The 22,612-nt window shown below is 40.2% G+C and overlaps 3 protein-coding genes and 2 long non-coding RNA genes across 5 annotated transcripts; 2 read left to right on the top strand and 3 right to left on the bottom strand.

Moving 5' to 3' along the window:
• Nucleotides 1-436: 436 nt before the first annotated feature.
• Nucleotides 437-4,282, bottom strand: hint1 (histidine triad nucleotide binding protein 1). Its single transcript, XM_056292151.1, has 3 exons — nucleotides 4,144-4,282; nucleotides 1,658-1,762; nucleotides 437-749 (listed from the first exon to the last, which is right to left on the bottom strand). Exons 1-3 carry the CDS (start codon nucleotides 4,252-4,254, stop codon nucleotides 585-587), a joined length of 381 nt encoding a protein of 126 aa, XP_056148126.1. The 5' UTR covers nucleotides 4,255-4,282; the 3' UTR covers nucleotides 437-584.
• A 226-nt stretch (nucleotides 4,283-4,508) lies between these two features.
• On the top strand, nucleotides 4,509-6,597 carry lyrm7 (LYR motif containing 7). Its single transcript, XM_056292215.1, has 5 exons — nucleotides 4,509-4,531; nucleotides 4,736-4,808; nucleotides 5,032-5,102; nucleotides 5,317-5,398; nucleotides 5,549-6,597. The coding sequence occupies exons 1-5, from the start codon at nucleotides 4,514-4,516 to the stop codon at nucleotides 5,617-5,619; spliced, it is 315 nt and encodes a 104-aa protein (XP_056148190.1). The 5' UTR covers nucleotides 4,509-4,513; the 3' UTR covers nucleotides 5,620-6,597.
• A 4,153-nt stretch (nucleotides 6,598-10,750) lies between these two features.
• Nucleotides 10,751-11,629, bottom strand: LOC130122705 (uncharacterized). The gene is made up of 3 exons (XR_008811259.1): nucleotides 11,589-11,629; nucleotides 11,281-11,349; nucleotides 10,751-10,790 (listed from the first exon to the last, which is right to left on the bottom strand). It is a non-coding gene; the product is annotated as an uncharacterized LOC130122705 (long non-coding RNA).
• Nucleotides 11,630-11,764: 135 nt separating this feature from the next.
• LOC130122706 (uncharacterized) lies at nucleotides 11,765-12,564 on the bottom strand. Its single transcript, XR_008811260.1, has 3 exons — nucleotides 12,521-12,564; nucleotides 12,178-12,239; nucleotides 11,765-11,807 (listed from the first exon to the last, which is right to left on the bottom strand). It is a non-coding gene; the product is annotated as an uncharacterized LOC130122706 (long non-coding RNA).
• Nucleotides 12,565-12,932: 368 nt separating this feature from the next.
• dync2li1 (dynein, cytoplasmic 2, light intermediate chain 1) lies at nucleotides 12,933-22,586 on the top strand. The gene is made up of 13 exons (XM_056292094.1): nucleotides 12,933-13,173; nucleotides 13,279-13,405; nucleotides 13,489-13,523; nucleotides 13,844-13,913; nucleotides 14,253-14,341; nucleotides 14,632-14,824; nucleotides 15,312-15,380; nucleotides 15,620-15,697; nucleotides 16,523-16,602; nucleotides 17,630-17,700; nucleotides 17,933-18,030; nucleotides 19,432-19,524; nucleotides 21,652-22,586. The coding sequence occupies exons 1-13, from the start codon at nucleotides 13,160-13,162 to the stop codon at nucleotides 21,712-21,714; spliced, it is 1,080 nt and encodes a 359-aa protein (XP_056148069.1). The 5' UTR covers nucleotides 12,933-13,159; the 3' UTR covers nucleotides 21,715-22,586.
• Nucleotides 22,587-22,612: the final 26 nt, after the last annotated feature.

The following is a 22,612-nucleotide window of genomic DNA, read 5'->3' as shown; positions in this document are numbered from 1 at the left end:
GCACTATGAACCAGTATTTAATCACAGGCTGTATTTTTATAAGTAATAAATAGGCTGTGCCTTTTCCGTCTCACATTTGATCAGAAATAGTTCTTGAATAATAAATTTCAGTATAATACACCACAAACGAAACTGTGTTTGAATTAAATAAACAGAAGCTGACATTACACAAAATCAGACAGTGACTGAGAATAGCTGTCAAGTCAATACTATCTGGATATCTACAAATTTTTCAGAGGACAAAGAAAGTAACCACTGGCAGTTCAAATATCTTCATTTTCCCCTTTACAAAAAAACCCTTTTCCATTCACATCTAATAGTATGAAACCTTACAATAGCTCTCAAAAACAGTGGAGGCTTCCTTCTAGCTTGTAATGTCAGTGATGCACATTAATGACTTCCAGACAGGAAGGTCATGGAAACACTACACAGGCAGTTGTTGTGAAATACATTTATTTACCATGAATAACTTTCCAAACTTTTGCCTACATGACACAGTGGCATTTTAGCTACAGATGAACAGCACTGGTTGTTACGGAGGACAAACATGAAGGTCGATGCATAATGGCTTTGTAGGAGGACGGTTAGCCGGGGGGCCAGCCCATCTGGCGCCCACCCAGGACGTGGAGGTGAATGTGGTAGACTGATTGACCGCCATCAGGCCCGTCGTTGACCACCACCCTGTATCCTTTGGGCAGGCCCATCTGTTCTGCACACTTCTTTGCCACAATCATTAAGTGCCCCAACAACTAGGAGAAAGAGTAAGAATTAACAAATGACAAGCAGCTGGCAATACATCTGCTGAGGACCTAAAAATAAAACATTCAAACCCATGCAGGTTAAAGTGCAGAGCTATTAATATTCTTCATTTTCTATCAAGCATTAAATGACTCCTAGGCCTCTGATGCATAACGTTCAAATCACTCATTTAACATGGGGATTAAAGCTGTATTGTACCAGCACAAACAAACTGAGCAAATCATAAGATACAGATGCCAGAAGCATCAGCTTCCAGTGTGTACTAGAGCTGGGCAATATAATGATATAGCAATATCTTGATATGACACTAGATATTGTCTGGGATTTTGGTTATCATAATATGATATAACTTTAAAGTTGTCATTGCCTGGTCTTTAAGGTTGCATTACAGTAAAGTGATGCAACTTTCTGAACTTATTAGACTGTTATAGCTGTGTGAAATGAACAACGAATGTCTCTACCTGCTTGGGTCATCATATCCACATTTACAATGATCACAGAAAGGTGAATCGGTTCATCTGGACACAATGTTTATTGAGAGAAACATTTCATCGCTCATCTAAATGACCTCTTCAGTCTCAACCAGATGAACCGATTCAACTTTCTGGGATTTCTTTACCTGGATTATTGAGCATGCATAAAGACATTATTAATGATAATTTCTCAAAAATGTCTTGTACGTAAAGAGCATGAACGCACCAGTCGTTATCCCCAAGGTAATGCCACATTATCATTATCGAGGTATTGAGTCAGAAATAATGCAATATTTATTTTTGTCAGTATCACCCAGCCCAAGTTGTGTGACCATCTGGATGTTAGCATGGTTTTAGCAGGCGCCAGGCAGGGTGTATATTAGTGGACGGCATAGAATTGCACCATGAGAAGACATCAAACTTACTGCAGCATCACCCTCCTCAGCTTTTGAAAGTTGTACAATTGGCTTTTTGGGGACCACAAGGAAATGTGTAGGGGCTTGAGGAGCAATATCAGGGAAGGCAATACACTGAAACAGAAAAAGAGCACATTGATAAGCAGATCAACCTGTTCAGACTGTTGTGGTGCTGGTTGTATTACCTGACAAAAATTGGACTTTACTGTCACAGTGGTTAAGGGGGTCATTGCAACTTTTGTGCCAACAAAACTAATTTGTGAATAGTCAGCAGTGCCAGTGAGGTTGTAGCGCTATAAAATATGACCAAAGAGACTACTCCTTGGTTTAAACTTTAATGTTAATTCAATGTTACGACAAGTAAATCAAATTTGTGAATGTGAACAACCCTCAATGGCAGAGATGGATAAACTGATGTTATAAATACTACAACTTTTTTTAAGTACTTTTCACTTTTGAATCTGAAAATGTAATGTTATCTCTTGACAAGATGATCCTAAGATGTTCTCATTTATTTTTTACAAAACACACCTGAACAAATCCACATTCTTCATGTTGATGACGTCGCTGTGGCAGACTTGGTAACATGCAAACTGATGAATATTTACTGAATTTTTGACCGCCCATAGAACTGCGCATGCAGAGTTGTACAACGTTTTGCGTGCAACTCAAGGAAATAACATTGACTGTCCTCGCTTAAAAACACACATGTGGTCAAGCAGGTCTCGTTGGTTGTAAGCCAACTGTAATAGATTCTAAGTATCACTGGATCCCATGAACGGCTATGCACCATGGGGCAGAACCTCTCTGCAGTACATAGAAAACTCCAAGTTGTATTAACCTCTCATCAGGCATTTTTTTTAACATATAGAGCAGCATAGTATGGGGGTTATTTCCACCCAATATGAAAATTTAGAGTGAAAAACAGTAAACAAAATTATTTTTTACTCTACTACAAGAGGACTTTCTTTCCCACCCTAAAGTTGGGGGAAATATCTGTCAAGGCTGAACATTTTAGCTGTTCTAAGAGAGATGTAGTTCTAGGTTTGATCACGAGAAATGTAGTTCTAGATTTGATCACTTGACATAGTTCAGTTGTTGTTTGGCCAGTTGCATGAAGGAGATGAATTGACTGTTATGAAGGAGTTGTTCAAGTTGGACAAGGCCTCTTGAATGCCAGGCAGGTAAAAATATGGTTGTTTTACTGATATTGAGATCAGGGTCATGCCAGATTGGGTTTAGTTGACAAAATGTTGGGGGTTTTTTCTTCTTGTTGCTTGAGGATTTGGTAGGCTTTTATCCAGGTTGTGATTGTAGATGTGTCCACTACAATATATGGATTCTTAAAACAGCTAATTCTGTTAATAGATAGACCCAGGAGGAGGACATATTTTAGTTGAATTGGGTTGCATAATTGTTCTGAAGTTGATATATGAACAAGAACTGGTCTGAGATCTCATTAATGCTGATGTGGACCAGAAAGAGAACCAAGTCCTCTTTCAAGCCCTTTTACATTATGAACCTATGAACACAAAGAGGACTGAGTTCTTTTGCTGCTAGTTCGCCAAAAAGAAGTGAGTTCGTTTCCTTTTTAAAGATCTCTAGTGCAAACACCCAACAAGCGGATCCATCTGTGTAGGTTAACCAAGAAAGTCTGCAGGGCAGGGGACAAGAAGACTGACTTGAGAACCAACAGATAACATAACCTATATGTTACGTATTTGCTCGGAAAACGGTTTTTATTGTTACGCCATGATGATGCAATATTTTTGTGCAGAACACGGAGGGCGCATTTTAAGTCGGTACCCCCGTCTTCCCTTCCCCGGCCACACTGCACAAGAGTAATGCACACACAGCTTCCCCTGGTGTCCGTAAGGCGCTTCTGCACCACGACTCACTTCGGGCCCACGCTGCTCGCTTTGATTGACGAGAGGACCACGCCTCCTCATTTACATACAGCTCGAACTCGGGAACGGCGAATGGGAAAGCGAAACCGGGAAAAGGGAGGGGGTAAAATGTAAAAATTGAAAAAGACAACTGTTTTCCTGCAGGTTCACGCAGCATTTTCCACATTTGCAAATTGATCTGGGGGGTTATCCTTTTCCCCCATTTTCCACTGCCATTTACAATTTTAGTATTTCCACTTTCTCTTTCAAGATTTCCATTTCCCTTTCCACTTTTACATTGCCATTTCAGGATATCCGCTTGTCATTTCAGTATCAGTTGTCGTTTGCCTGCCTTTGCTTTCGTCTTGACTTTTGATTATAAGCCGACTGTCCCAAGCAGCACTATTTTCTCTTTCAATTTTCAAATAAAGTGAACGTTTCCCTATTAGCTTAGCTCTGCAAACTAAGTGTAAGCTAAACCTCACTGCAAGGCACTGCAGAGCCTCTGCAATGCCTTGCGTGAGCTAGCGTTTATGCAGTGGTGCTATTAGCCTTACTGGTCCTTATTGGACCAAAATGTATTTAAGCACACACAGCTTCAATGCATACCTGATCATCTTCATAGATTAATTTGGCAGGAATCTCCTTACGAATAATTTTCCCAAAAATGGTATCTCCTCCCGGCTGGGCTGCCTGCGCCTTCGCTGTTTCGTCAGCCATGATGCGGCGCTAACTAACTGTGCAGGCGCTGCTCAAGCTTAACAGTTTTGACTCGGTGATACTGAAGTCAAAGGTGATTGGTTGGAAAATCACATGCATGGTAGACTCACAATAATTGGCCGTTTTTTTACATTTGCGTATTGAAGTGAAAACGATTGGTCGGAAAGCGCGTATGCGTAAAACTCACGATGATTGGTCGTTTGTGCCCATACCTATATCCGCAGCCCGGAAGTGAGTAGTAGCAACAGCAGCAGTCAAAATGGGGACTCGTTTGAAGGTGAGTTTGGGAAACGTCCAGATTTAGCCGCATTTTCACAGACGAAAGAAACCGGTGGACGCCAGCAGTCATCGGATTTAAAATATTAGGAAAGAACAGTGCTCATAGATTGTCAAACACACATTTCCCCCCAATTGCCCCACTGCAAAGCTTAGGAATCGAGGGCTGCTTGCGTTGCGCTGTGGTGAAACTGTCTGTTTGCAGGTGCTGAAGTTGTTTAAAGCGTTGCACAGAACAAGGATTGGTGTGTTCAGAGATGACGATAGAGCACTGACAGGTAACTCATTGTCCGTTATAGTACATAATATTGCTGTCTATATTTACTAGAGGTAACATTGCCCAAGCCCTGTTAGTGGAAACTGGAAAAGCATCTTGGGCAATGTTTTGGTCCTGGCTGTTACGTTATTGAAAAGCGGTTGATGTTTGCCCTTGAACTTTTCTGTATCATATTCTGTCTTAGCATCCTATTCATACCATTTATTTGTTTTACTCTCGTGAAGCTGCGAGGTTAAAGATAAATGAGGAGTTCCGGAAAAACAAAAGCGAAACGTCAGAAGAAGACATTAGTAAGGTACTGTGTCCACCTCTCGTTCAGCATCACAATCCAGTGGCATTCCCCAGTAGTTTGCTAATGTGCAATGGTTTTGAATTGAATGGATTTTTAACAATGACGTCATGCTACAGTTGGTTTGCATCTATTGCGCACATGTGCTCCACTATTGATGCAACATTTCTTTTTTTTTGTTCTAGTGCATACCCATGCAATTGATTACTCTTATTTTCAGATGATCAAAATGGGCTCAGATGTGGAAGCTATTCTTCGACAATCTGTCCTACAAGTGGAACATGTAGGAGAAGATAAACTCTGTGTGTATTGTTTTTTCCTCTCCTGGCCTTTTTTGTTGTTGTCTTAATATAATGAATAAGTAATTTGATGAAGAATAAGAGATTGGTTGATGTCTGCAGGTGTGTCGTGCACAGTCACTGATGTATACTTTTTTGTTTTTCCTCTCACAGTGCTTCGACCCAGAGACGGCCTTTTTCTTGAAAATGTACCATATTGTGACCAGCCCAGGAAAAAGTCGTGACAGGTTACCACAGACTAACCTTCTCAACATATATACAGACTTGCAGACTCAGCCATTGATTCATCAATCTGTAAACTGAAATATTCCACCATGGCAACTTATGTGTTGGAACAGTTCTCATCCAAAAAAACCCTGAAAAATCATCACTGCATTAGGGAGTACCATGATGTTATCTATTCAGAACTGGAGCCACTTCAATTCTGGAGTTTTGTGCTTTGAAATTAAAGCATAGTTTCCATCTCATGTACAGTGTTTTGATGTGATATGAAGCACACAAAGGTGCAGATTTTTATGGGGGTGTCTGTCTACATGCCATAATTTGCGTGCTCTTTTTAAATTTCACAAGTGAATTTTCCTATAATGCCTAATAATTTAACTGAACCTATGAGGGAAGCTTCACTGTCACTTTGTGTTTTTATGTATTATGTTGAATTGTTTTCTGAACATTGAATGGTTTTCTGACATCAGCCAGTGTGGTCTCTTTTATTGTTAAAGGTTAGGGGTTGCCAATGAATGTTGCCCTCTTTCCACGAAACTCAAAGATCAATACAATATACAGAAAAACAACATAATGGTCAACTTTGTTTATTTCACATTCAAGGAAGATTTCAGAATGATAATGATCAATATTGTTTTATCATCTAGCACAATAGAGAATTAAAAATAGTGAAAACTAAAATGCAATTGGCAAATGCTTTTATCATTAATTGCTGCACTTGGAATTGTCAAGTAACAGTAAAATGAAAATGTGAAAGTCAAGTCACAATATTATTCAGATATAAACCAAAAGAAAATCCCAAATAATGATTCATCGACTTCGGTTAAGCAGAGCTTCTGCAGCTGTTTTAAGCTGTTCAAGCCGAGAACGAGGTTTTGTGCAAGCATAATGAACATCTAAACAAAAAGTACATGTAAGTGCTTGAATTGTTAACTTTAATAATACATTGTTCAAGTAACAAAACAAAATAAAGCTATTGAAAAGTGTACATGTGTATCAGCAGTGGTCGATTTGTAATAAAATTACAAAATGAATGGTGGGTTGTGGTGGGTAGAGGCTTAAAAAGAACACAATTACCTTTTATATTGTGCCCAAAAGCCTACATATTCTTAACCATGAATTGTTTTCTTACACATAGTTTATATACGAACTATTGAGAGCTGACGTGCAACTCTCTAATAGATTTCTTTATACATACCAAGGTATGTATTGCCATTAAAAAGGATGGAAAGGGGTGGTTTAGAAAAGAGTTGGCTTTTGTCAGTTTGTTAAATAGAGGGGATGGCATCCCCTCTCGAATCGACCCGTCTTATTGGGCGAGGTGATTAACTACTAAAACAATATCTCACTTTGTTTTCAGCATCACTTCTGATCCACCAACTCTCAGTAGCACGTACACATTTTTCCAGAGAATAGTCCATATGTTGATGTTGGCACAACCAGAGAGAACCCCAAAGTACAGGAGCACAGAGCCAAGTTGCTGAACAATGTATATGTTACATTTGTACATAATTTGCCACTGCTTGCAAAATTGGTTCAGCACCTGGTGTGTGATGTACATAGCAGTTTGACATTTTGCAGGTTTTGGAAAGCACTTATGAAAATGTCATCTCAGTGAAAGTGCCACAGCAAGCAATGACACCAACATGGTATTCACATCGCTACAAGCTGATGTAAAGAAATTTTAAATTATGTTGGCTCTGACACAGATCTAGATCAACTAATCCAGATAAAAATCAACACTTTACTCATCAACTCTCAAAAGACCAGTTTCATGAAATGTGTTGCTCTGTAATGTTGTGTTATCTGACACTGAAAATATGGAGGAATAACTAATGTATTAAATCTTGTACCAATAAGCAATCCTTGTAGTGCAATTGATGAAGTTTTTGATAGGGTACAACATTTATTTACTGACTTAAACATTGACCAGAAGTGAAATTAATATCTTAATGGGATGTGGCGTGTTGCTTGTTGTTGTTTTTGTTGTTGTAGAAATACAACAACAAAGTTGAAGAAAGTTGAACTTTTTTTTATTTTCTTACCTGGATTATTGAGCATGCATAAATATAACACCAAAGTTGTTGAACATAAGCAACAGTCCCCTCTTTATTAAGTGTTGTTTTCATAAGCAGTTTTGATATTCAACACTGCCACAGTTGGTCCAGTGAATAAATAGATATTAAAAAGGGAAGCACCCCCTTTCTCTCCCCATAAAAGAGAGGTAAACTACCATCTGAAAGATGGAGGGTGTCTGCAGTGCACCCTTCGCACTGCATCACACATTTAATTTCCTGCATTCTGGTGAATTTGTATGCACCAATTTGCTCTTTTTCTACATCAATTTATTGTGGAAATGTCTTATTTATGTAAAAGAAAAACAACTTTCAGATAGGCTAGCCTATAGTGACACAAAAAGGAAAATAATGGAGTAGACTGTCATTATGTATTTCAAATATTTATTCTCCTTCAGCTATTGTTCACAAACAGTTGGATTCACAAAAATAACAATACTTCACTTTGTATTTAACATAAAGATTAGTCTAATAATCACTATACAATGTCTGTTCCAAAAAAGGAAAGTAAAAACAAATCTGTTTCTCTTGCCATATCAGAAAAAAAGGTAGGTAAGGCAAGTACTTCCTTTTGAACCATCTAGACCTCTCAGGTCATCCGGCACAGGTTTGCTTTCTGTCCCCAGAGTCAGAAGTAAACATGGAGCAGCGTTCAGATTTTACGCTCCACATGTCTGGAATAAACTGCCAGAAAACTGCAGGTCTGCCGAAACCCTTAGTTTGTTTAAATTAAAGACCTTCCTATTTGCTGCTACCTTTCATTAAATTAGAAAACTATGCAACTTTATTTTCATATTTTAATGTTCTTTTAAATGTACTCGTTTAAATGTTGTCCTGCTCACTGTCCTTTGTTTTGACGTATCATAAATGTTTCATGTGAAGCACTTTGAAATTGCCTTTTGGTTGTGCTTTATAAATAAACTTGCCTTACCTAAGTGTTTTGTCCGGTTTATACCACCAGAGGGCACTAGTATGCAAATCTACTCACTAATACAACCCCTTAAAATGCCCCAAAGACTTTTCTGCGTCTGTCATGTAGGGAGATGAATTCTTGACAGATTTTCTTTCCACCCACACAGTCGAGTTTTGCCTTGTGGACGTGACATACAGCCATATGGTTGAGGCGATTGTCCCCCATTGTGGACCGAAGCCATGTTTTGAGCCTCCTCAGGGCACTGAAGCTTCGTTCAACTTCAGAGGATGATGCAGGGATTACAAGAAGTAGCAACCTGATGAGAGCTTCTACTTCTGTGAACAAGCTACGAACCTCGACTGGCGCTTGCTGTAGAATATTGGCAGCCTCTTCGCAGGACCTATATGTGTGTTTGGCTCGAAACATAGACAGCTCAACTTTTAGGCTTTGGCTGTTAAGCTCTGGGTATTGGCCTACTACTGTGTCATCAATTTCCCTTGTAAGGAGAACTTCCTCAAGCTTCTGAATCACATCTAAACTCTCCTGATCAAACCTGTCCTTCAACTGTACATCAGCAGTGTCAAGCATGCTAAAGTACTCTGCTCTGTAGTACTCAACTGCTGTGGCTGGGATATGCATGTTTGCTCCACCAAGGCACTTAGGTGGTTTCTGCAAGCGAGGTACCTGAATCTCCCTAATATCAAGGGTAGTCACCATATCCTCTGCTTTTGTGAACAGCTCTTGGAATACTTTCTCATCCCGTTTCATTTGGAGTGTGCTTCTTACGCAGTCTACCGCTGCTCTCATTCCCCCAGCTGTTTGTGTTCTCATTTGGAGAGACCTGTTAAGGCATTCCAGCTCTCCTGTCACCTCTGACGCAAGGATAAGACCCAGCACTGTTGTTCCTGCACTAAACCTGTCCAGCAACCCGTTTGCCTTGGTTGCTGTATCTGCTGTACCTGAGGCCATCTGCTCTAGACTCTCCAGCACCAAAGGATATTGGTCAATGACTGAGGTAATGGCCTTATGCCTTACTGTCCACCTGGTTGGGCATAACGGCTTGAGTGTTCTGTATTGTGCTGATGCTGATTTAGCTATGTTTTCGAACACGGTCTTGAACTTTCCTGACAGGTTGAAAAGATTCCCTAGTTCATGAACCCACTGCAAGGAGTCTCAAATCAGAGGTGATGATTTGTATGCAGCCTCAGTTGCCAGGTTAGCTCAATGTGCCCCACAGTGTATGTACAAGGCCAGTGGTTGCTGTTTCTTGATCAGTGCCTGTACACCCATGTTCTTCCCAGCCATGTTCGCAGCCCCGTCGTATGCCTGTCCTCTAAAGGAGGATAATGGCAAATTCAGCCGTTTCAGTACATCGATAGCTATGTCACTGATAGCTTGTCCAGTTGTTGATGCCGTTTGGTAAAGGTCAACAAATTCCTCGTGCGGAATTAAATCATGGTCCACATATCTGATACAGATAGACTCCTGCTCTTTTCCAGATACATCCTGTGTGCCATCAATGATCAATGAGAACTGTACAACCTGCGGAGCTTTGACAGCTGCAACAATGTCCCTGACCACTGTATTTCCTAGGAGCTGAGAGCATTTCGTTCTGCCTTTGTGGGCTCATGTAATCTTGGCTGCGCTTCTCAAGCCAGTTAGAAAGAATGGCGTCACTTTCTGCTTTAGACTTTAACATCTGATAGAGATTGCCCGCCTCTTTTTCATGTCCCCTGAAGGCTATCCCCTGCCTGGCCAAGAATTTAACTACACCAACTACTTCTAACAGACAGTGTCTATTCTCCTCTTGTTGCTTTTGCAATGCACTTGATAACTGTGTCTCAACGGACTCCCCTTTCTGGAGACTTACTGAGACTGAGTGGCAGTGGGCATGGCTACTTGCATGGGCTTTGAACTTTTCTATTCCCTTCTTCCAGTTTCTAAATCCTACACTAACAAATGCAGGTGGATCAACCTTTGCACTAAAGGCAGCATCTTTATCATGAAAGGTCTTCATACAATGGAAACACAAAACCCTTTTAAGCCTCCGATCATAATGTAACCAAGGAAAGTCCTGAAACCACTTCTCCTGAAACTTAAGAACTTTATTGGATAGTGCTTGTGGCTCGATCTCCCTCGTCTTTGGCTGGTAAGGCTCTGTTGGATCCCTGTCTGTGCCCTCAATCTTCACAAACAAACAAAAACAGATTTCTTAATGCCTATGTATGCCCTTTCCATAATCTTCAGGTCATGTTTTCTAAAGCTAACAATGAATTCTTACCTCTTTTTCTGCCTCGGTGACCCCTCGCTCTCCCTCTCTCTGCCTCACAGACTGGTACTTCCTACACATGTCACATCATCTAAACAATATTTCAGCTCAGTGGCCTTGTGGTAAGTGTGTCCGCCCTGAGTTCGATCCCCGACCGAGTCATACCAAAGACTGTTAAAAATGGTACTCGATATCTCCCTGCTTGGCACTCAGTATCAAGGTTAGGATTGGGGTAAGTCCCTATGACGTACTAGCGTCATGTCCAGGAAGTGTACTTGTACATCACGCTGCCTCACGCTTAGGAAACAGGAGATTGTCTCCTGCCTTATGGGCCACTGCTTACTTACTTATGCCCTTTTTCATAATCTTCAGGTCATGTTTTCAAATGCTAACAATTAATTCTTACCTCTTTTTCTGCCTCGGTGACCCCTCGCTCTCCCTCTCGCTGCCTCGCTGCCTCACTGACTGGTACATCCTACACACATTTCACATGTAAACAATATTTCAGCTGCCGTTATTTATTTTGATATTTGATTCCCGAGTAGTTAAATGTAACCCATCTTAGCCGTGGTCTAGAGCTGACAAGGTCATTGAGTAAGTCACTGATGGTTAGTAGAGACACAAAGTGAGTGCCCTACAGAGCGCTGTGGTCTCTAATGTGCTTGGCGCTTGATGAATACTAAATGAAGGAATTCTGTTTATTGCTTCACTCACTTCAACTGCACTGTCTCCACTCTCCCTGTCATCAGTAGGCCTAGTATCCTGACAGAAGGAACAAAAAATGAACAAATAATAACGATGAGGTGACTGCCATTTCATCACTGTGTATGATGACTGATCAGGGTGAATTGAATAAATGCATTCCACAGCTGTTGCAGTCTTTTTTCTTACCCCGTTGCTACTAGGGCCGGCCTGCTCACTGTTCTCCGTTTCCTTAATACAACAGCACATAGCCTACATGTTAAACTCACCATCAGTAGGCCTTATACAGAGCATTCATACCATACAGTGTCCTCAGCTTATGTCATAGTCTACCATTTAATATCATCATCATCACTACAGCTGATAGTGACCTCAAGGTGATCGTTATGGGTCCAGCAGCGTGAAATAACTTTTTAATAGTAATTAAATCTAAATAGTTCACCATCCTAACATTCACAATTTGAACAATTAAAGTTGTCTTAGCTTGTGTGACAACCACAGAAAATAGCGTAACAGGAAAAACAATCTGTAAACTTAAACTAGTAACCGTTAGCTGTTAGTAGAACTAGCTAGGTTCTTCTAGGTAATTCTCTCATCTTACTCTTTTTTGCACCAAGAAAGCACCGGATATCTTCTGTTACTTTCCTCTTGCTCATGCTGACTCTGTGAATGAAAGTAGTAGATGCATTTGAACTAATACAATACCCTTGGCACAAATTGGTTTGTATATGTACCTATTATGTTATCTCATGTGCCCGAAATTATCAGTTCAAGTTCATTTAAGCTAACATAAACGTCTAGGGGCTACTGTTAGCAAGCGCTAGCTAGCTAGTTCGTGAGGGGGTCTGAACTGATAACCCCAAACATCTAACTCAGAAACCCCAAAGGTAAGAAAGGGTGGTGTACTGGGCTAGACAAGCAAGCTGGCTAGCTACGTTACTTACACTTGCTTACACGATCATTCATGCTCCGGTCTCCTGGTTGTCAGGAGCAACTGCAAGACAGCAACGAGGTCGGCAATCCCAGTGGCAAGGTTAAAATGGTACGGTCCAAGCATAGGGTTGGAAAACAAGTATGAATGACATTTTAGTAGTTCGACTGTCTGTGTTGTTATTTTACCTTTTTTTGGCGAGGAGTTAACATCATTCATGATATATTTTTTGGGGGGGACAAATTCACCTCTTCTAAATATTGAGGGGGACATGTCCCCCCTGCTCCCCCCCCATAAATTACGCCTGTAGGACAAATCCATCTGGAGAGTTTGGGAGGAAGAGCGAAAGAGTGCCTATAACGTACCCGGAACCATCTAATAGTGTCAGTGTTTTACACGGATTTACATTTGACGGACGTCGTTGTGTTAGCCGCAGTACCTAGCGTCTGTGTCAAACAGCAGTATCTGAAATTGTTGCAAATTCAATGCGCATCCGGTCACTTTTTGTGCTCACAAAATTCGTATTTTGCGCTGTACATGCATTTTATAACTATTTAACGTCAAAGTGACAATGGGTATTATGGGGTTTGGGAAACAGCCTCTGTTTTCGTAGTAATCCTAACCAGGTTGTTCCCAACGGTCGTGTTGGGAGATGCCAAAAACGAGGTAAACATTTGTTTTACGATAAATTCTAAGTGTGTGGTCGCCCCTGCAAAGCAATCGCAATATTTAAAATCATCAATGGGACCGCTTTCTGCTTGTATTCCTCAGCACAGACACCCTATGGGAGCTGGCTGTAGCGGAATTACAGAGCCGGGAGAGTGGGGGTGCAGAGGAGGATGGAGGAGAAACGGTTGTCAGCGAAAGGACCGTGTTTATGATTGGTAGTAAGGCAGGGGTACGTCAGTTATCTAGCCAGAAATTATCGGCAGTAAGTACAGCATATTTCGTTGTTTTCTAACGGAACCCCTCCCATTTTAGGGTAAAACTTCAATTCTTCTCCGATGCCTTGACAGGTGAGATGAAGTCATATTATGGCCACATTAGTTCTCCTGCTGTATTTAAGATGAATATGTAGCAGACAATGATCAGAGAAACAGAGAAGCTAATGCTCAGATTTGTCCTTTATTAATAGAGTTCTGCCTACCCCAGGACACATTTACCTATAAATATAAGTAAAATGTGTGTGTGTTCACACAACTTTGGTATAAAGTAAATGAGATCAATGCCCCTTGCGTAGTTTCAAAATTTAGTTAGACTACCATTGAACATAATCTACCACTCAACACCATTATCCTATTTTTTAACCTAAATAATGATGTTTGTTATCCACCAGGGATGAAGCTCCGAAGCCGACCCTTGCTCTGGAGTATACTTTTGGCCGAAGAGCTAGAGGACACAACGCAGTAAGGAGTCGCTCAAATAATGCTGGGGGAAGCCCTGCTTTCACTGAGCACCGTTTTCTATATAACTTTTTTTCGCATAAAATGTGCTTGTATGAAACTTAAACATTTGAGATATAAAAATATAAACCATCTCACAGAGGCATTAAATAGATCAATATGAAGTCATTCTTTTGCATGATCAGATGCTGCATGGTTGAGTTGGACTGAGTCAATACCTCACAGCCAGCATAGTTTGAATGCAGACAAAGCTCTTTGTCCGCACAGCTGTGCACAAATGACTATGAAAGCCAAGCTTGTGGTTAGCAATATGATAAAACTGATATAGTGTTTTATTTCCAGCCGAAGGACATAGCTCACCTGTGGGAGCTGGGGGGAGGTACCTTCCTGTCAGACCTGGTCCAGATCCCCATCAATCCTCTTGCCATTAGGTGGGTCACTAACATGTGATCCAGATATCTACCTCTATCTGCTGTGCTGTCATTTCCTCCTAAATTAATGTGTTTCGAATAAAACATGTCTTTTTTTATTATTTTTACATCTGAAATACTGCTGTCATTTTTGTCTGCATAAACCATGTCAAAAAGTAATTTAAAGAAAAAAAATGGGAAAATTGTCTCTGTGTATTTATGTAATTAGGAATGTATAAACTTCAATACAATATGTGCATTAGCAATTTTGTGTCTTACTACAGCACAAATCCATTCTCCTCTGCTCCTAGATCTCTCTCAGTCATCCTTGTGCTGGATCTCTCCAAGCCAAATGCACTGTGGAGCACCATGGAAAGGATGCTGCAGGCAGCACAAACCCAAGTGGAGAAGGCCTACTCCCAGGCACAGCAAGCAGGAAAGCCCCAAGCTAGAACCAAGACCTCTTTCCACCCAGCAATGCGCAACTTACCTAAAGACTATCCTGTAATATGTTAATCAATCAAGCAAACTTTATGAACACAATGTGCTAGAAGAATAAAGTGAAATGCAGTGCACTTTATAAAAGAGCAAATCAAAATTACATTCAAGCAAAACAAAATAGAAACGATTACAGGTCACAGTAAAATAGCGTGCATAAAATGAAAACAATAAAATTAGAAAATATGTCAGAAAATAAGAGAAGGAAAGGACATCAAGTCTGTATAAAAAGCACTATAAGCATTTTCTTCAGTTGAGGGCAAAAATGACGTTTATTTGAAAATATTTTGAAATATAGCATTTATTAATAGTACTCTCAAAAAGCTCTTAAGACACATTGGGTAGCTTATCGACACCTACATGAAGTGATAATTAACATCTTACTTGAGTTTATAGACAGGGACTAAATAAAATGTTCAAGTCTTTATGTCAGATTACAGTGCAGAAATAAGATGATGCATATACCCTGAATTAACCATGACTCCATCAACAGGACAGAGAGCTGATTACTCCCTTTCCTGTTCCCTTGCTCATTATTGGCAGCAAATATGACATGTTTCAGGTAAACTACTAATCTTTGCCTAGACATGTTGCCTCTCGATCTCTCAAGATACTTAAATGAAAAGCTCGTAATATTGTAGGATTCTTGTTTGATGCCATTTCAAGCACTGCTGTTGTGAACCACGGGTTTAGTAGAGGGTACTGATAATTTGTGATTTTGCACTGTTGAAGTAGACTCAAAGCCATCAGTATCATTTCTATTGTTATATATTTTAAATAAGTGTTTTCTATGCATTGTAGGAAATGGACCCTGAAAAGAAGAAAGTGGTCAGTAAGACCCTTCGCTTTGTTGCCCACTACTATGCAGCTTCTCTCATCGTAAGTCTGCTTTCAGAGTACATGTACTATTTTGCATTCTAGGCCCATCATTAATATGTTTTAAGGTGAGCACCTCCTCTATTGGGTTCAAGGACTTTTCCCTTTTTGAATGATTGCTCTGTACTACTTTACAGTTCTTTGGCCCCATTAAATCTATTTTGATTTTTCCCATATTGTGCTTTATTGTTTCCCCATTTGTGGTTTTCTTTTCCCCAGATTTTTGTCTTTTTACCCGTTTTCACCGTAAGAACGTTTGTGTAATCAACTACAGTGGAACTACAACTATAAGGGGCATTTTAAGTTTAAATTAATCAAAGTTCTTGCAGAAGAGATTTAGACAAACAAGCTGTCGCCCTGTTTTATAAAAGTTGTTTGGACACTGTTCTGACTTGAATTAATGCCGTATCTCAGGCATCTTTTTTTAATGTTTTCTGTGACGCTAGTGGCTTAGACATTATTTTTCTTTATCCCATATAACAAGCCCACATGTCTTTACTGATGTGTGCACGCTGTGGAAGTGCACTCACATGCACAAGAACACTAAAGTGTGACAGAGGTTCTGTGAGGGAGAACAATGGTTTGTCTCAGAAGAAGTTACTTCCTGATGTGTTCACAAAATCCTAATAATCTCCAAATTCCATGCACTTTGATGTTTATATCTTAAATCCATTTTTATGTCTCTGTTCTGATTCCTTCCATGTTTTCCGCCGTGCGGAAATCACGGGGCCCTACAACTCAATCCATCTATTCTTATTTATGTCTTTTGTTCCATCTCTCCTTTCTTCCAATCTGCTTTCTCTCCATTTCTTCCAATCTTTTCATTAGTTCACAAGCATCAAGTCGGAGAACATGATGTCTAAAACCAGGAGCTTCTTTTCCCACTTGGCCTTTGGTCTGGACAGAGGGTAAGAGAGGGATGACCCACTACAAATTGATGGCGCTATTGGACAACAATTTACACTTAAAGGGAAAATTCACCAATTTTCAACCTTATCTCTGTCTATCTGCAACAGGAGTAGCTCATTAAAAACATCTGTAGTTGTTCCTGATCATTTCTGCATGTGTGGAGCGGCAGTGAAACCAAATTTTTTTCTGGCTGCCAAGTGACATATCATGATGTCATTTGGTGACTGAAAAAACTACAGCCTAGCAGGGTTTCTAATAATCTAATCTACTCTAAACACGCTGTTCAAAAAACACATCCTCATTCTCTCGACTAAGCTACTTTCTCGATGGTAGAAGTGACGTCCCACAACACTAGCACAGAGGACTTCATGGATGATGATACAGATGCTTACGCGCAATGCAATCAACGTGTAGGCGCTATGGCAAAGACTGAGCAGGACAACACCAATTTGTCCATCAATATAGTACGCAGAGAGGACTTTATTACTTCAGCCGACTACATTACTCATCAGTACTGATTCCACATACACAAAACCATGTGCGAAATTTTCCTTTAAGATTGTAAATGGAACTATGCATGTCATTACACCAACATTGTCTGAACTACTTTATTCCAAATTAATGGATCAGAAGTCTCCCTTATGCTATGGTTTACTATACGTGTATTGTAAATGTCTCTTTCATTAACATTTTTGCGCCTCTTGACCACTGTAAACAAAGTAGTGATTCTAAATAATGAGTTTAATTTCCCCTTGGGAATATTTCACTTGGTTTACAGATGTAGAACAATGAAGCCTATTCTGGGGTCTTCAATTCAAATTTTCAGTCTAGCCCAAGGAAGATAAAACTTTAAAGAGGGAGCAATAACTGTTTGAAATCTCTTCTGTTAAATTAAGATTATCAGTGCTGATCTCAGCCATTGGTCTCACGACCCAGAATCCCCATTTTCCTCAATCTTTTAAAATATTGGTTTCATGTCTGTTTTATTTTGTATTGTTTGGTGGACCTTTTCCTGTGTTCAAATAGGAAGTCTGTGTCCTTTGACTCTGCAAAGCCTCTCATCATTCCAGCCGGCTCTGACTCCCTGAGCCAAATAGGTGAGCACAGCACCGCTCTGTGGTACAAGTCAGCATTGCAGTTAATGGAACTTTGTCAACGCTTGTGCCAACTATCGTGCAACTCGCTTGGTGTCCCGTGAGACTTAAATTTGTGGTAACATGTTGAACCAAACCGGAAATGAGCTGCGTTTTTTATATATATTAAGCTGGTGATGTGAATATAGCATGGTTCAAAATAACAGTTTAACGCAATGCTCTATTACTCCCATAGGTTCCCCTCCTGCGACCAATGTGGATATTGGTTCTCTGCATGCCAGGAACCCAATGGACCTCTGGAAGAAAGTCTATGAGATTGTCTTTCCCACAGAGGTAGTCCACACACTGCAGGCAACCCATGTCTTTCAAGAGATGTGCCCACACTGAAAGAAAGCAACAAAAAAATAACAATTTTTCTTTGGATGTGTGAACATAAACATTTTTACCTTGCAGAAGCGCACACACAAAAGCCCACACATTACATAACATTAATTCATGCAAATGTGCAGTAACTGTGGTCCACTGGGGGTTCTTTGAGGTCTTTTTTTATGCTTTTGTTGCTTACTTGCTCATGTCCCAATTTAAGTGTTTTTTTTTTTTACATCTGTTGTGCCACTTGACACGGAATACCTATGCGTGAATGAGAGAGAGGACAGTGGAATGGTGAGGATGCAGGGAGTAGAGGTGACGAAGGCGTATGAGTTTAAATACTTGGGATCAACTGTCCAAAGTAATGGGCAGTGCAGGAGAGAGGTGAAGAAGAGAGTGCAGGCAGGGTGGAGTGGGTGGAGAAGCCTGTCAGTAGTGATTTGTGACAGAAGGGTACTAGCAAGAGTTAAAGGGAAGGTTTACAAGATGGTTGTGAGACCAGCTATGTAATGTAGTTTGGAGACAGTGACACTGACAAAAAGACAGGAGGTGGAGCTGGAGGTGGCAGAGTTGAAGATGCTAAGATTTTCATTGGGAGTGACAAAGAAGGACAGGACCGATTCTATTGGAGGGACAGCTCAGGTTGGATGGTTTGGAGACAAAGCAAAAGAGGCAAGACTGAGATGGTTTGGACATGTGTGGAGGAGAGATGCTGGATATATTGGGAGAAGGATGCTGAATATGGAGCTGCCAGGGAAAAGAAGAAGGCCAAAGAGGAGGTTTATGAATGTGGTGAGGACATGCAGGTGGCTGGTGTGACAGAGGAAGATGCGGAGGACAGGAAGCGATGGAAATGGATGATCTGCTGTGGCGACCCCTAACGGGAGCAGCCAAAATTAGTAGTAGTAGTAGTAGGTAGTAGTAGTAGTAGCTGTGCCACTTGACATTAAAGAGGTCCACTTCCAAGAAGTTTTTATTTGTGATAGAATGTTTGAAAATGACTGCTACTTATTTTTCCTCATTTATTTGCAACTTATCATAAAAATATGCCAAATAATTCAGAGGTGTTTGGAGGAAATTAACCATTTTACGCTAGTGTTGTTTTGTACACTTTATCATGAGACATTTTAGAGAATGGAACACCAAAACTCAAGTTATCATTTTAATTTCAGTAAAAGCAAAGCACAATTTAGAATTTCATTGGTGTCATTTAGTATGTCTCTTGAATTTCTGTCAGTTTCAGAAAATAATGCATTCAGTCGCAAAAAATGAATCACACGTCTCTGACCAGTGCACTTAAATGAACAGCTCAGATGTTAACATCTCCGTCTGGGTGTACCCGTGCACCTGTCTGTTTCTCTGCAGAGTTCCAGTGAGCGGAAGGAGCTGATGGAGCCCGCCAAGGATCCCCAGTACAATGAGCCTCACGTTGATGCCATGAGGTCCCAGAAAGACCAGGTATGTAACACTTTTTGCAAAACATCTGCCCATACCCCGTCACTGTTTTTGCACAATTGAATACAGTGTTTCCTTAAGAATGGAGTTGTAGCAGTGGAGGTGAAGCACACGTGCAAATTTTTTTCCCTGCACCGTGCCCTACTGGGAGGTTTCAGTGTGTCTGCCGGCACAAGGGCTCTTGAGGCCCAAGTACATACAGTAAGTACATTTGTGCACAGTAATGAGCAGGGAAAATGTCTGTCTAGCTTACATATGAGGTGTCAAGATTTAGGAAAATACACTTTCGGCGAATGATAACCCTGAATCCGTGATCAGCATTGCTTGCTTCATTGTTGACACCTACCCGGTGCTTGTTGTCTAATCATTATGCTGACATTATCAGGTAAGCGCAAAGTTTCTCATTTATATGCGTCACTCACAGGTGTGTGAATTGACCTGGATATGAAGCATCCTTGGCACAAAATATAATATCGTTAGTTCTAAAGAGATAAGAGGGAGCCCTCTCTTATATAAAAAAAAAAATTCAGCAGTGGCGGCGGTCATATTTCAGCAGCGGCTAGATTCATGTAGGGGAAACACTGGGATATATTTTAACACACACCATTGACTCATTGTTCTGTCATTATGTTAATTGATAGCAGGGTGGGTAATGTAATCAGTCAGGAGACTGTCCTTCATCCTTAAGGTTGAGCTTAATTTCCTTTAAACACAACCACCCTGTTGAAGTGTCTTTTAGCAAATAATCCCTGCTTATCGATGACACAAGGACCTCACACCAGCGAAGCGATGTGAAATGAAACTAGAACTGTCGATAGAATAACAATACAATAATGTTGCATTAGATCTTTGTGTTTCCTACCCTGTTAAACTGTGCTAAGCTAACTGAAGTTAGAATATACATGTCATAGATATAGATGCATGGATCGACAATTGAAGGCTGGCCCATCGTTCGCCCCACACCGTCTTGTAATGAGGTTAATGGTCCATATTAAACTTTTGTCCGACAGTAACCCAGATGTAGTCTAGGACATGTAATTTTCTTACAAATGATCTTCAACATAAGTCATAGACGTGTCCTAGTTGGAGGCAAGCAGTCCTCCTGCCTGTCTGGGTTGTATTGCCACACTGTCACATGAACTACAGTTACCTCTTGCCATTATATTAACGTGTCAATCATACTGTTATCACTGGACGACTCACCTGATGCTACTTTACTAGCCCTGCCATTGGTCAGCACATGAGATAATTAGTGTTGGCGGCCAATAGGATTGAGGGGGTAAAGGTTCATGTTACACTGAATATAAAGAATACAAAGACGAAGCGCATTTCCAAACGGATTGTAAATTGGTCAGATATCTGCTGTAACCTTCTTTAACCTAGCCTGCTATTTGATGCTACCTGAGATAAGATTCTGCCCATCTGACCTAAAGTGCCCTACGTGTGTTGAGGCAGTAGGAGAAAGATGAGGGTTGTGGGAGTGGGGAGAAGGCACTGCAGAGCGCAAGTCTGAAATCAGAATCTGAAGAAAGGTTAACTCAAAAATATTTTCAATCCTAGGCTGGAAACTTTGACAAACATTTTACTTTACCATACCACAGTATGTCAGACTAAGTATGACAATACAAATAAGAGTCACCAAACCATTGGGGGAGACTAAAGGGAACCTAAAGGTTGATTTCAGAGCTTATTTCAACCAGAATCAGGTCAGACATGTTCAAGTCTAAAAAAAGGATCTGTATTAAGTATTAAAACAGAATTTAAAATAATTTCTCTAGAATACAGATTTCCTATTTGACACAGAAGACTGCAAAACATTTTGTCCTCCAATATCTATGCCAGGGTAAGCAAAACAACCCTGGTGTCCTGCGTAGCCTGTAATACACCGTGGAAAGCCATGGTTAATATTTGATGATCAGACAGCAAGATAGGAAGATAACCACTTAAGATATAGCCTACTAATTGATCTATTATAAAGTCCATTGATATTACAATCTACAGGGGTGCCCCAGATTTATATTTGGATTTTTTTTTACATCCATTCACTGCCATCAAAACCTTGTTTACCATTATGATGATCACTTAGCACAAATGTTTAAGTTGTACTACTCTCTTGTCTGTCTCTCTTAGGAACTGGAGCAGTATAAGAAAAATGCAGCAAAGTCATGGAAAGGACTGGAACTGGAAGCCTAGCAGAAAATATTGTCACACAAATCAACACTACATCTTTCAGCACGTGTATTCTGTTCATACACTTTTTTCCCCCTATTTATTGAAGCTTTTATTAGTGTAGTTTTGCCATAGTTAATTCTGATACACTTTTACAACTCAAGCTTACAAAACTATTTCTGTTAACACAAAATGATTTTTTTATACTGATGATAGAATGTGTGCTAGAAAAATAAACTTTAAAATTTTCACTAGAAAAATTTGTGTTTAGTTGCTAAATTGAGCTGGGTACATTTATTACAACATTCAATCTATACATACACATGGCTAGCATGACAAATACAATCAACGTTTAGAATACAGGCAAATAAAAGTAAAGTATTAAGTTCATCTAAGTGCTTGGAATGTGGACGTTAAAGAGTAATACAAATCTACCTGTTCTGTTGAGTCAAACCGACAATACATAGCCTACGTTTCGAGTTGCCGTGTTTAGATATGCCATTCAGTTGGTATTGGTATACAAAACCATATTGTCTTTAACAAAGATGGTCCTAATGAGGTCAGACCTGTAATCTAACCTTGTCAGCATCAGTGCCATGCTGTACTGCACCCTGGAACGTGAGTTTAATCATCAGGTCCATGTCGTGGGTTGTCTTTGTTTTGTATCTATCCAAGCTTGCACCTGGTTGAACGTCAAATTTTTACAAAGGCTTTGCTGATTTCTTAAACCTGGAGCTCAATTTACATGCAACCATTTTTAATAGATGAGAGAATACCTAGTCCCTCAGCGGCTCTCGGGTACGGTGGAATGACAACCTTGTTTTTTCCAATCAGTATGGATCAAGGATTATATCCTGTACCTTGCATTGGGGTGAATTGCCCTGACAGCACTAATTTGCACCAAACCCACTGATGTCAATGC

Source organism: Lampris incognitus, chromosome 13, assembly GCF_029633865.1.
Source record: "Lampris incognitus isolate fLamInc1 chromosome 13, fLamInc1.hap2, whole genome shotgun sequence".
Lineage (NCBI taxonomy): Eukaryota > Metazoa > Chordata > Actinopteri > Lampriformes > Lampridae > Lampris > Lampris incognitus.
This window is presented reverse-complemented; position numbering and strand designations above follow the sequence as displayed.

Excerpts from the sequence above, each read along its gene's own strand:
- hint1 (XM_056292151.1), bottom strand. The coding sequence starts at position 4,254 with ATGGCTGACGAAACAGCGAAGGCGCAGGCAGCCCAGCCGGGAGGAGAT. Across the intron at positions 1,763-4,143 it reads TAATCTATGAAGATGATCAG|TGTATTGCCTTCCCTGATAT; the intron begins GTATGCATTGAA and ends TTTCTGTTTCAG. Across the intron at positions 750-1,657 it reads CTGAGGAGGGTGATGCTGCA|TTGTTGGGGCACTTAATGAT; the intron begins GTAAGTTTGATG and ends TCTTTCTCCTAG.
- lyrm7 (XM_056292215.1), top strand. Across the intron at positions 4,809-5,031 it reads TGACGATAGAGCACTGACAG|CTGCGAGGTTAAAGATAAAT; the intron begins GTAACTCATTGT and ends ACTCTCGTGAAG. Across the intron at positions 5,399-5,548 it reads TGTAGGAGAAGATAAACTCT|TGCTTCGACCCAGAGACGGC; the intron begins GTGTGTATTGTT and ends TTCCTCTCACAG.
- dync2li1 (XM_056292094.1), top strand. Across the intron at positions 13,406-13,488 it reads TGATTGGTAGTAAGGCAGGG|GGTAAAACTTCAATTCTTCT; the intron begins GTACGTCAGTTA and ends CTCCCATTTTAG. Across the intron at positions 15,381-15,619 it reads GCAAATATGACATGTTTCAG|GAAATGGACCCTGAAAAGAA; the intron begins GTAAACTACTAA and ends TATGCATTGTAG.